This window comes from Sebastes fasciatus, chromosome 23, assembly GCF_043250625.1.
Source record: "Sebastes fasciatus isolate fSebFas1 chromosome 23, fSebFas1.pri, whole genome shotgun sequence".
NCBI classification, from domain to species: Eukaryota; Metazoa; Chordata; class Actinopteri; order Perciformes; family Sebastidae; genus Sebastes; species Sebastes fasciatus.
This window is the reverse complement of record NC_133817.1, coordinates 1314762-1327499: the sequence shown is the minus strand read 5'-3', so window position 1 is coordinate 1327499 and position 12738 is coordinate 1314762. Positions and strand designations below refer to the sequence as shown.

The following is a 12738-nucleotide window of genomic DNA, read 5'->3' as shown; positions in this document are numbered from 1 at the left end:
ACTCCTCCTTCTAACAAGACATTTCTGATTCTTACAAACAGTCCCTTTAATGTTTGTTTTGTCGTTGACATATGACCAGCAAATAGTGTATGGATCAATAATCTAGTAATATCCACAGGCCTAACAAATGTGATGACACAAACTGTTGAGGCAGGAATAAACTTTAGTTGCCCTTTCCAGCAGAGCGACACCAGGGGCATTATGGGAAATGTAGTTTTTCTGACGAAGTGCCATTTGGCTCTCTAAAACACCCCCCCAAACTGTTTTAAATATGTTATTTCTTCCAGGATATGAACTAAGAAGTAATTTGCCAGTATTAGAGTAATAAATACCACTTTAAATATCCGGTATAGCACTGGTAAAATACTAATAGTATTAGGACTGTAGTTTTTTCCTCACTTGTGCCTGCAGCAGATACTAAAAGAAATAAACAATAAAAGATATAATGTTTTCACAGCAGAAATTAATTTGTGAGTGTCACTACTGTGATTCTGTGAAATGGGGGAAGAAGAGCTAATCCAGTTTCTGGCTAAATGACAGCAAAGGAATCAGAGCTGGTGAACAAGATGAGTCACATCTGGAGGGAAGAAGAAAAAAGAAAAAGGTGGGAGAGGAGAAAAGTGGGATTGTTGGTGAGGGTGAGCCTCAGTCCTCAGAGGTTTCACCATTAACACCAGGAATGAGACTGACCAGCATCACCAGCTTCTTTCTCTGGTAAGTAAACTACATTTCTGACCTTATAAATGAGCTTTAATTTGTGCTGCATGACTGATAACTTAACCTACACAGGGACACACCTCCTTCATTTATCTCTGTCTTCTATAGTGCATGCTCGCTAAGATAATGCATGTATAAATCTATTGTATAGGCCTATTATTAAATATGTTTCATACATTTGTTTTGTGTTATTTATGCGACCCTGTTGTATTTGTTGTATAAGAGAACTTTTTGTCCTGATGCTACACTGAAAAAAATATCTATCTTTAAAAAAACGTGTTCATTTAACTTTAATAATAAGAGGTGGAAAATCTGTAAATGCATGATGCATTACACAGTTTTTTCTTTTATTTTCGGAATTTGTATTTATTTGTTGTTGTTTTTTTTCTATATACGATAGTAGGACTTTAGTGAAGTGATTCACCTCATTTTCAAACATTTCTTTACTAGAAAATCCCCCCAAAACAATTTAACTTAATTGCAAATCAATGAAAAAGTTACAGATCTTTTCTCTTGCGAGTACATTGTAGTCCTGAAAAAGTTAACTGCTTTTTCCCAGGTTAGGAATTTTTTACAGTGTGATGATTTAAGGGGTCTGGTTTGGACCCCCAACCCCCAACCACACACACACACACACACACAGTTACATGCAGACTTTTAGGAGCTTCTGAAGCCGGTTACTTCATAATCAAACAGTTTCCATGTAGCCTAATTCCTCAATGATGTCTTGAAGAAGCCATTGAAGGAAAAATAACTTGTCTATACTGATATTTAGTGTCATTTATTTGACAAATTCTCAAAAAATAAAAGAATTCAAGTGGCATAAAAATCATGTGAGAGTTTAAATCTGGTGGTAGAATCATGCAGGAACATTGAGTATAAATGCATTGAGAACTGGAGAATATACGCTCAGTATATATTGTAATTTGGAGAGACTTTCTTGAGTGGGTTTTGTCGAATGCAGGTCAGAGTCAGCGCTAGGCGGTTGAGTATCTGAAGCTAATCCGGTCCAGATGTTCTGGGCTGTTCTAAACAGTGACAAACAAACCAGAAACAAATGCATGACACAGAAGGCATGTCCTGTCCTAGATCAGTTAGTGTGCAGGTTTCTGAGGGAGTGCTGAAACATGAAAATCAGACGGGAGCGACTACTGTAGGCGTAAAACTGATGAGCAACTTAAAGCTGCAGTAGGCAGATAGAAGCAAATACGGTTAAAAAATATATATATATTATTATAAAATATATCCTGACATTAGTGCATGAGACAGGTAATCTGTGTCCGACCGTTTGTGACCCGGCAACCATGTTGAGATAGTTGAGGAAATACGAAGCACCGCCCATCAGCCGGAGCAAACTTTCTCATTTTACAGCTAAACTATGCACTACGAGATGATTCTGAGAACATCTGAGGAGAGAAATACACATTACAGTAACAGAATATTGATCCATATTTGATCAGCGCTGCCTAGTTTGACCGTTTGATTGGAGTTGGCGAGTAATTGACGGCTGTCTCCGTTATGAACAGCCAATAGGAACGCTCTCTCTCTCTGAAATGACCTGTGATTGGTCAAAGTCTCCCGTCACGGACTAGATGTTCTAAAGCCTGAAAACAGAGCCATGAGGAGCAGAAGTCTAGTTATCGCTCAGAACACTTGAATTACAATATGCTGAAAGGTTATTATGGAATTTTTGCTCAATGATGCCAAAAACATTCTGCCTACTGCAGCTTTAAAGTGTGCCGTTTCCTGCTGATGTCCCATGAAACCCAATGATTGATTCTGAGAAGAGGCAGGACAGATGTTTGTTTGGTAATTCATTGTGTAAGCATTTCTATTCTTTATATAAAAGTTCAAAACGCTGGAAGGCAAACAGATTCCTCGATGAAGCCCTGGCTGGCACCAGGAAGGAAGGAAGTGGTGGAAGGTTTTTTGACAATATGGAGCCACATGTGTCGTCCAGTATCTCCTGGCTCTGGGCCTCAGTGAGTTCACTGCGAGTCGGGCCACACTGGCAGTTTGCTGATTTCTCTTTGTGCTGCGTTTCAATGTGACCATAGTTTTTTGGGGCGAACCAACCAGCCCCTCCTCAACAAGTCTTAATCAAATCCATCCCTACGACGGCCCTGGTGGGTTTCTTCAGTCTTAACACAAATCTTGAGTTTGACAGAAACGTGATCACAATGTTCTACACGAACAAAAGAAAGCTTTTCTTTGCATTCTCTTTAATGCATCGCACACTATAAAACTACTTTGACTGTATAGCAAGCAAACAATCATTGCAGAGGAATGCTATGTCACAGTACTTCCATTGATTGAGAGAAACATTTTGGATTGGGAGGAACTTCCTTTGATGGAGATCGATTGACGATAGCAGGTCAGCAGTAGATCTCCTATAGAAGTGGTGTACATCATCTGAAAGCTTTTCCAATTCCTGTCCTTTGCATGTGTGCAAAAACACGATGTCTGACATCTTAATAAATATCACTTTTATCTGTGTTGCCAGGTTTCATTGTTAGAACGGCCAAATCCTTCAATACATCATTATTAAGGCCAAGGATTATTTCATCTTTCAACCCCTCTTGAGTGACTTAATAGCTCTCTCTCTTTCTCTCTCTCTCTCTCTCTCGCTCTCTGTGTTTGTTTGCAGATGTCGCTGGAAGCAAACATGAAATATGGCTCTCCTGAGAAAAAGTAAGTCAAAAAATAATGTGTAACACAAATGTAATACGGCTGATTTATGGTCTCAGGTTGTACAAATTTACACCATATTGACTATAGTGTCAGCTTTTCTTTGTGCAAAGGCCAGTAAAGGAACCCCCACATTTCTCTCCAGGAATCCAGTTTCCAAGCACGTGCACCAAATGTGTGTGTGTGTGTGTGTGTGTGTGTTTGTGCTGGGGGAGGGTGTGATGAGGTAACCAGATGACTGAGGCTGTAAGGAGTTAAATTTCACGATTCCATCCAGTGTGTGAACAGCAGTTTGGACTGAATGCAAAATACTTTACAATTTGCTTCCAAAAATGAAACTGGACTTTACAAACAATGACGCATGCTTTACGTGTGTGTGTGTGTGTGTGTGTGTGTGTGTGTGTGTGTGTGTGTGTCTGTGTAGATGTCATAATAGAAAAAACTGTAACAACTGCTGCTGTTTTCAATTTAATACCTTGCAGATTTGGGTTTCATGTTTTAATTTTTCCTCAAGACTTTGAGAAAATCATACCATCTGTGGAAACTGTCACTGAAACAACAACCCAAACATTTATGCTCAGCCCAGTCGCACAGCAGCTCGTGAAATAGTCACGAAATTTAATGTATTGATTCATGCACATAGACACGAATTTCACATTTTGTTCTTGTGATGGTCAGCACAAAATCAATTTGTATGTAATCCACGTACTTGCGAACCAGGAAGTATAGAGAGCAGCGAACGCTGCGTAGGAAGGAGGTCAGGTGGACGGGTGGGTCAAAAAACACCTAGGAGACCGGTGTTCATGTCCCATAAAACCACAAGTCAAAGATGATTTATTTGTTACGTAACTTCTGTACTTAAGTTACGGCAGTTCCGGAGTTATTTCAACCCAAACCACGATCTTTTTCTAAGCCTAACTAAGTAGTTTTGTTGCCTAAGCCTAACCTGTACAACATGTGTCGTCACATTGCTGGACATTCGTCCGAAAATGCATGAAAAATACGTTGTTGAAAGTCGTGTCTATGTTCACGAATCAAATGGATTAAATTTTGTGACTATTTCACGATCCGCCATGAGACTGTGATGCTTTGCTAGAATTTTTTTTAAAACACATTAAAACTGGATCCTCAGCAGGGTAAGAATCATCATAAAGAATATCTCTCTGTAATGTAGGCTATAAAGTGTGCAGTCCTTGATCTGGGTCAGTAAATCCTGAATACTTTAGTGTAAAACTGCTGCTCAAGTAGCATGCTGTGCAGAAATACTAATAAAAGTGGCTGGTAACTGGTTGCAGATGGGTGTGATGCTCCTCTCTGTCTGTCTGTCTGACAGCAGCTGTGAGTTTGAGAAGATTCAGTCTTGTGTCTATTCATTAAGGATGGTCAAACTTAAGTTAAATTTAAGTATTGACAGCACCTTTCTAAAAGCTCTGTGGATGTGTTAATTTAAGAAATATTCGTCTACGTAAAAATGTTATCAGTGAGACCTTTAAGCATTGGGAGGTGTATTCTTTGGAAAACAAACAGTACTTCTTGTGAAACACTAACACCACCTACTGACAGTTACAGTCTGATTGGATATAAGCTGCTATATGACTAACTGATTCCTGCCTCTCACAGTTAACCGGATCCTCCTGGTGCTGCTGGTGCTGATGGCGTGTCTCTTCCTGCACAGCACACTGCTCAGACCTTCCACTCGGCACAAACACTCAGGTACACCCGAGACACTAAGAGACACCAGAGCAGGGGTCTCCAACATGTAGCTACCGGTAGCTCGCTACCCGTTTCTGAGTGGCTCGCTAAAGGTTCAAAGAATATGTACATACGTACATTTGATAACACAAAGTCACTTTATTAACCTGTTTAAATTCCTATTGAATCAAATTCACAGACTTCCCGCCTCCTTTGGACACAAACTGATTATTTGCCGATCGGCTGTCACTTAAACGAGTTACCGCTGCTTTCAGGTTTTGTTATATCAGTGACGCGGAAACTTTTCATGGAGCTTTCCGGCTGGAAGCGGTCTACGATGAGAGAAGGTAAAGGAGCTGAAAACAACGCTTGAAAGGCGGGAGTCACTGTTTACCAAACTGACGAAGAAGGCCAATGCAGCAACAGAGGCTTCATTTGGTGGCTCGCATCCTAACGAAGCACAAAAAGCCTTTCGCCTATGGCGGGAATGCAATAGAGGCGATGACTGCGGTGGCTAAAACGTTATTAAAGGACAATAAAAGTGAGACAGAACTGATGTCTGCTATTGCTGATGTACAACTTGGTGCTATGAATAGCTCTCAGAGGAAAAAAGGTTGGAGACCCCTGCACTAGAGCATCAAATGTGTGGATTAATCCGCCGCTGAAAATAGTCCCCCAACAAATGCACTTCAAAAAATTCCATGCATGTTTTTTAACCTCTCTCAGATCACCAGAAGAGTCTCGGAGGCGCGGCACGAGTTCCCTCGGTGAGAGTGTCCGATGTGGATGATGTCATCCCCGTCATCATATGTGCGTCGGAGGAGCGTTTGGGTGCAACCATGGCAACCATCAACAGCGTCCACAGCAACACAGACGCCAGCGTGTTCTTCTATATCGTCACTCTGCGTGATGCTGTGAAACTGACCAGGTTCGTGCTCTTATACTGTAAATGTACCAAGCCAGTGGCATCCCAGTATTACTGCGTATCCTGATGACTTTCATGCTTATTTCCCTCATCTTACTTTCTTTGTATCTTCCCAGACAGTACATAGTGAAGACTAAACTGAAAGGCATCAAATATAAGATACTGGAGTTTAACCCCATGGTCCTAAAAGGAAAGGTGAAGCCAGATTCCTCTCGTCCCGATCTGCTGCATCCGGTGAGTTCTGGGATCAATACATACCTCTACACGTGCACAGATGAAGCTCCAACGCGTGCTATCTAAAGTGTACAATCTAAATGTAGAGTTTCGAAGAGGTGTGAATAACTTCGCTTTTGTTTTGCAGCTCAATTTTGTGCGCTTTTACCTACCTCTGCTTGACATCAACCACAAGAGGGTGATATACTTAGACGATGATGTCATCGTGCAGGGTATGTATGTGAGCATGGTAGGAAGTAATCTATGTGAAAATTAACACCCGATTTGGCTTTTATCAGGCCATTAAATAGGCGTTATCAGTCGCTATAAGCACCATAGATGTGGGTCAATAGGGGCCTACTACACCTACTACGTTGTAAAAGTGAAAGTAAAACACATTCTAACATTTCATGTCACCTTTTGAACACAAAGAAAAAGGCTTCTTTAGGTTTAGGCAACAAAACTACAACTTCTTTGCTTCGCTGTTTGTTCTTTTATACCTCCTTTCAGTGATCTACCATGTGAATATATGATAAAACCTACTAGTAGGTGTAGTAGGGCACTACTAACCCACATCTATGGGGCTTATAGCGACTGATATCATCTATTTATGATAGCCTGACGGCAGTCTAATCGGCTGAAATTAAAGGGTTTTATTGATTAACCCCGAAAACACTCACCGACTTATTTTGTGTTGTAATTGGATTTGTTCGATTTCATTATAAATAAACCGCATTAACGCAATCTATCTTTCAGAGGTTGCTCGGTTTTAAAGCTAGAGTGAAGATACTGGTATCATATGAAACTATAAAACCTGATGAATCCATCGGTACCAACCAGGTCATACTAGGTTGTTGTGAAGGAGGTTAAATAATAATAATAGTTTATCCAACAGTATTGCACAAATGTAATGAGAAGAAGGAATGAGATAAATAGATAAATAAATACAAATTAATAAAATAAAAATAAAGAACTCTTTCAATAAAATTAATAAAATAAATAAAATTAAAGAAATTAGCTAGGTGACATTAAACGATATACACTACAACACCTCGCACTTCATAAATGTTTGTGAAAGGGAAGTCCAGTAGTGTAACTCCAGCCATGATGTGTAAACTGTATGTACTATATATAATATAAGCATATAGTTATAGGTATGAATAATTAGTACAATATACATAATAATATAAGTATATAATGTTATAATATATGTACAGCATATGTAATATTAACATGTACAAAGTACATATAACAGAAATCAAAGAGAATGCTATGATATAGCATATAACACAATACAAATATTGTGTAATATAGTATTGTTATTATAGTGATACAATTAACATAATGCAATATAATACAAATGAATAATATTTATTAAAAAAAAAAAAGTATTATGCAGCGTTAGTGGAGGTCTGAGTTTAATGAATAAAAACAAATCTTAATAGTTTTATGATTGCAATTGACAATTTCTCACATATCAATAAAGTTCTTCATCAAGTTTTTGAAAGTGTTTTTTGTATTAATGAAGTCTTTGTGCAGTGAGACTTTTGTGTTGAAAAAGATGAAATAAACAATATAGATATATTTCATGCAGAGGGCCATAATGCTGTAACAGGTATAGAGTATACGCTGTAACAGGTATAGAGTATATACTGTATATGTTGTACCACTTACAGGCGACATCAAGGATCTGTTTAATATCAAGCTGGAGCCGGGTCACGCTGCCGCTTTCTCCACTGACTGCGACTTACCCTCCACGCACGAGATGGTGCGCAGCATCGGCATGCAGGTGGATTTTTATGTCTTTTATCATTATGCATCATAATCACTTAGTGTATTAACCTGCCAGTGTGGAGGGAGCAATACAATGGCTGAAAATCAAACCTGGAACCAGTGTCAGTAAATAGAAGTGGGCAGCACATACTGTATGCATGCATCATTTAACTTTTGATGTGCATCCATGTAAATGTATAATTAATGCCATTTGTCGTAAACTCACGACTACGCACACTTTGGACCATTAAAGAAATTGATACTGAATGTTATATTCTGTTGAAAAGACACTTTGGTTATTGAAATATGGCGTCCTCTCCTCTGAGCTCGTCCCCTAGACAACCTACATGGGCTTCCTGGACTACAGGAAAGAGAAAGTTAAAGACCTGGGCATCAACCCCGGAGACTGCTCCTTCAACCCGGGAGTGTTTGTGGCAGATGTCAGAGAATGGAAGAAACAGAAGATCACCAAACAGCTGGAGAAATGGATGGAGGAGAATTTCAGGTATATACACACAGTGACCTGGCAACCCTCACGTTGCATTTTTGACACATATCCAGCTCCATACATGAAATTTGAACACTGATTGGCTGGGAGAATTTATCTTGTATAAAAATAAGAGCCTGTGTTTTGCAATGAAAATGTATTATGCCTCCTTCACCTGGGTCTCTGGTTCGATGATGCAAGGTTACAAGATTCCAATAATAATACATAACAAGGAGGAAAGCTGACGTATATTCTAGTGGTATATATATATATATCCTGCCCCCCTGCTTTTTAAACACATGCTTCCCTGTGGTCGTTTCATCCGACAACATCATGTCTCAACAGCTACGCCGACGATACATGATTATACATTTTAGTTCATCCAAAAATCTCAAGTGGCTTATGCTTCCTGTCTCTGCTATTAAATAAGATATGATTAATAATTACTAATTAACTAACTAAACAAAGATTCAAATGGTTTTACTTTGACGTTAAAGCTAAAAGAGGTGGACATATTCTCACTAATGTTGCATTCAAGTGGAATCCGGCAGATGGTAGACGGCAGACGGACAACACCTTCTGGAAGGCACAGAGAAAAAACAACTGTCCGACGAAGTAGAGTGCTGCAGGGATGGCGTATTTAGGAAGTTAGCATCGCACTGGTTCCCTCGTCAAAAAGCCGATGGGATTGTTCCTTTGGGTTTTGGATTATTGCAGAAAATAATCTCTGTGGCAAACACACGTTTATGATACTTACACGTTTTGTTCAAACATTGGGAAAGACACGTCTGTAACTCAGAGGATACATTTTTTTTAGGTGAATCAACTTCCCAGTATGAACTCTAATAGTCCTTATTTAAATCATTAGGTCCTAAAAGTGGTAAAACACACTAATAGCTGAATCCAGAGTTATTTCCCTTCCTCCGTTCATGTGAATGAGACCCAGACCAAGGCTGGAGCGCAAGCCGTGATGACGGCGTGACGTTGGGACCTCCGTGGCTGAGTCATGTGACCGAGCGGACGCTACCGCGCATGTTCCATGTGCCCCAAGATCCGGGTACTTTTCCAGACGGAAGTGGAGCCATTTAGGCTTCATGCTCCACTGAGACACTTTCATAGGAATGACCGTGGCCCGCCTCCAACGCTGGATCCAGTTCTCTTTATACATCCACGGCTAAAATGCAAACTCATTTCCAGGTTTTAGGACTCATTCCAGCAGCACTCTATGGCATGATGGCAAAACTAAACACGCATGATGATATGTTGCTATGGTGATGGAATGAAATATATTAAATGAAATAATTTTGTGTCTATTATTTTTATTATTATTATTATTATTATGATAATGCACGTAGCCATAACATGCAGCTTTCTCTTAATATTCTATTGCAAACTTAAACCACTTTCTCCGGTGTGAGGGAGCTGCGTAACATCTGGGTGTAAATCGGACGGCAAAAAGTTAGAATATTTTAATGATGGCCGGCGATGCCATCTACCGTTACCGGCCTTCTCTGCTGGCCTTACCTAACTTTTGCCATCCTAAAATTCCTGATTCCATGTGTGTGAATGCAGCATACGTGTGAGGAAGAACAATGAAAAGAGCGCATGTGTTCTTCTAATTGATTTCATAGTCACATGTATTAGTGGGCTGTACTGCAGATGTTGTGGATATCCACTTGCCCTCAGGTTCTGTGTGCCGACATGATTACAACCACACCCAAAAGAAAATATGAGTATGCTCCCACATTCCAACCTAGCCTTTCCTTAGCACCGCTTTATATCTTAACATGTACCAGTTCATTTATTGTAATATTATATTATTTGTTATTGTTTGTTAGCATCTGCCTGATCAGAAACCTTCTTCTTCCTATCCACCATGCAGGCAGAACATATACAGCAGTGCCATGGCCGGAGGCGTGGCGACTCCCCCCATGCTAATAGTGTTTCATGACAAGTACACAACACTGGACCCACTGTGGCACGTCAGACATATGGGTAAGCTCATCACTCCCGGTCACGTACAGAAGAATTTCAGTGTTCATTCCTAAATTAATAGACATCTTTATTGTCCACTTGCATGAAAATTTGTTTTTGGCTTCACAGACATACATACACTTAAAAGCTTTCTTTTGTCATAGGTTAAGTTACATGAGATTAGGGGGTAAAAAAATAGAAAAAATAATAATAATAATAATAATAATAATAAATAAATAAAAATAAAACAATAATAATAATAATAAAATAAGTAATAATAAAAAATACGATGCCTAATTACTGTGGTAATTGGAAGCTCATTTTAGCACGTAAAGAACAACAAGACACACTTTTTGTTATTAAAGGTCCCTTTTTGTAAAAAGTGAGATTTTCATGTCTTTTATATTACAAAGCAGGTTTAAGTGCTTTATATAAATTCTGTGAAACGATCAAAACGCTCAATATACGAAGGAATACACACAGCCTGTATTCAGAAATTGTGCGTTTGAAACAAGACGTCAGGATTTCTGTCCTTTTGTGATGTCACAAATATACAATATGTATAGATCATCACACGGTTTTAAACATAAACATTCTAAATGTGTCCCAGTTTATTTCCTGTTGCAGTGTATGTAAATAACATCAGCCGATAGTAAACATGGACCCCAACTGTTTCCTAGCAACCTAATTCCGTTGAAATGCACTAAAACGGAGCGTTTCAGACAGAGGGTGAATACAGGTATATTCAGTCAGACAGTATGAGGGGGAAAAAAGTTGTTTTTTTAACATTACAGCATGTAAACATGTTCTAGTAGAAACACTAAATACAAGTATGAACCTGAAAATGAGCATGATATGGGACCTTTAAGTTATTAAAGCATTTTAACAGAGCTTATCACAAATCAACCGACTATGGGGACAGGATACAGAGGAGGAGGAGCAGTGGGAAACTAATGATAATACATCATAAACAAGATTAAAGCTGGGGTAGGCAGGTTGGAGCAAATATGATCAAAGTTATATTTATAAACTATATCCTGACAGTAGCACATGAGACAGGTAATGCCAAAAACATTCTGCCTACTGCAGATTTAATAGAAATAAAATAATATTAACATATTAAAATACACAAGTGACTAATAATAGATAAAACTGACATTAATAATGGCGAGTGATGTGAAGTGGAATCATTAACTCTGCAGCAGACGTAGAGAAACCATTTCTAAAAGCTTTCTCCTGTGTGTCCAGGCTGGAGTCCAGATGCCCGCTATTCGGAGAGCTTCCTGCAGGAGGCGCACCTGCTGCACTGGAACGGTCCGTTTAAACCGTGGAATTATCCCGCCGTTCACTTGGATCTGTGGGAGAGGTGGTTCGTCCCAGACCCCTCCAGAAGGTTCTCCTTGGTACGACCTGAGAGTGACAGCTGAGGTTCTGTGGAACATACCGCGTCTGAGCCGCAGGTTCAGGACGTATACTTGAACGATGGCGGAAGGTGTGATAAGAAATGTACAGTAAATGAATGCAAAGCTGTGAAATGTTCTTCAAAATGAAACGTCGGTCGAACATTGTATGAGAAACAGCGTTGGCAGAGTGGGTGCTCGATGTATGTAACCTACGTACGCTAAATACACAAAATGTGACTAATCTGTCGTCTAATGCAAGTGACAGATACCTGTACAAAATATTAGAATATCTCTAAGAATGTGTTCATAAACTCATAACAGTGACAAGATTTTGTTGAGCTAACTATGCTAATTAACCTGAAATACATTTTCAGAACTCTCACAGTCACAGTCTCATTTTTTACCGGTACTTTCATGCTTCAAATATGGCATTGACCTTGAATAGTTGACGTTAGGCTTTGACCTGGAATAGTTAAGGTTAGACATTGACCTTGAATAGTTAAGGATAGACATTGACCTTGAATAGTTGACGTTAGGCTTTGACCTGGAATAGTTAAGGTTAGACATTGACCTTGAATAGTTGAGGTTAGGCATTGACCTTAAATAGTTAAGGTTAGACATTGACCTTGAATAGTTAAGGTTAGGCATTGACCTCGGTTAAGGTTAGGATAAGTCGTCGGGCAGCGAACCTCGCAAGGGTTTTCTGCAACCTACAGTATACGTCTCTTATTTTAATAATTTATGGAAATAAATAAAACCAAATCAGAGTGTGTGTATGAGAGAGGTTTTCTTGCTACAGTTATTGAACATTTCATATTACAGGCTGAAGCCTGAAATAAAGCGTGCCTATTCCGCACCGATGAGAA

The 12738-nt window shown here is 39.3% G+C and overlaps 1 protein-coding gene across 1 annotated transcript; it reads left to right on the top strand.

The window, feature by feature from the left end:
• Window positions 1-597: 597 nt before the first annotated feature.
• On the top strand, window positions 598-12639 carry glt8d2 (glycosyltransferase 8 domain containing 2). Its single transcript, XM_074625618.1, has 10 exons — window positions 598-714; window positions 3365-3408; window positions 5026-5118; window positions 5824-6025; window positions 6139-6256; window positions 6384-6468; window positions 7912-8024; window positions 8347-8513; window positions 10378-10490; window positions 11718-12639. The coding sequence occupies exons 2-10, from the start codon at window positions 3390-3392 to the stop codon at window positions 11894-11896; spliced, it is 1089 nt and encodes a 362-aa protein (XP_074481719.1). The 5' UTR covers window positions 598-714; window positions 3365-3389; the 3' UTR covers window positions 11897-12639.
• Window positions 12640-12738: the final 99 nt, after the last annotated feature.

Excerpts from the sequence above, each read along its gene's own strand:
- glt8d2 (XM_074625618.1), top strand. Across the intron at positions 5,119-5,823 it reads CACTCGGCACAAACACTCAG|ATCACCAGAAGAGTCTCGGA; the intron begins GTACACCCGAGA and ends AACCTCTCTCAG. Across the intron at positions 10,491-11,717 it reads GTGGCACGTCAGACATATGG|GCTGGAGTCCAGATGCCCGC; the intron begins GTAAGCTCATCA and ends CTGTGTGTCCAG.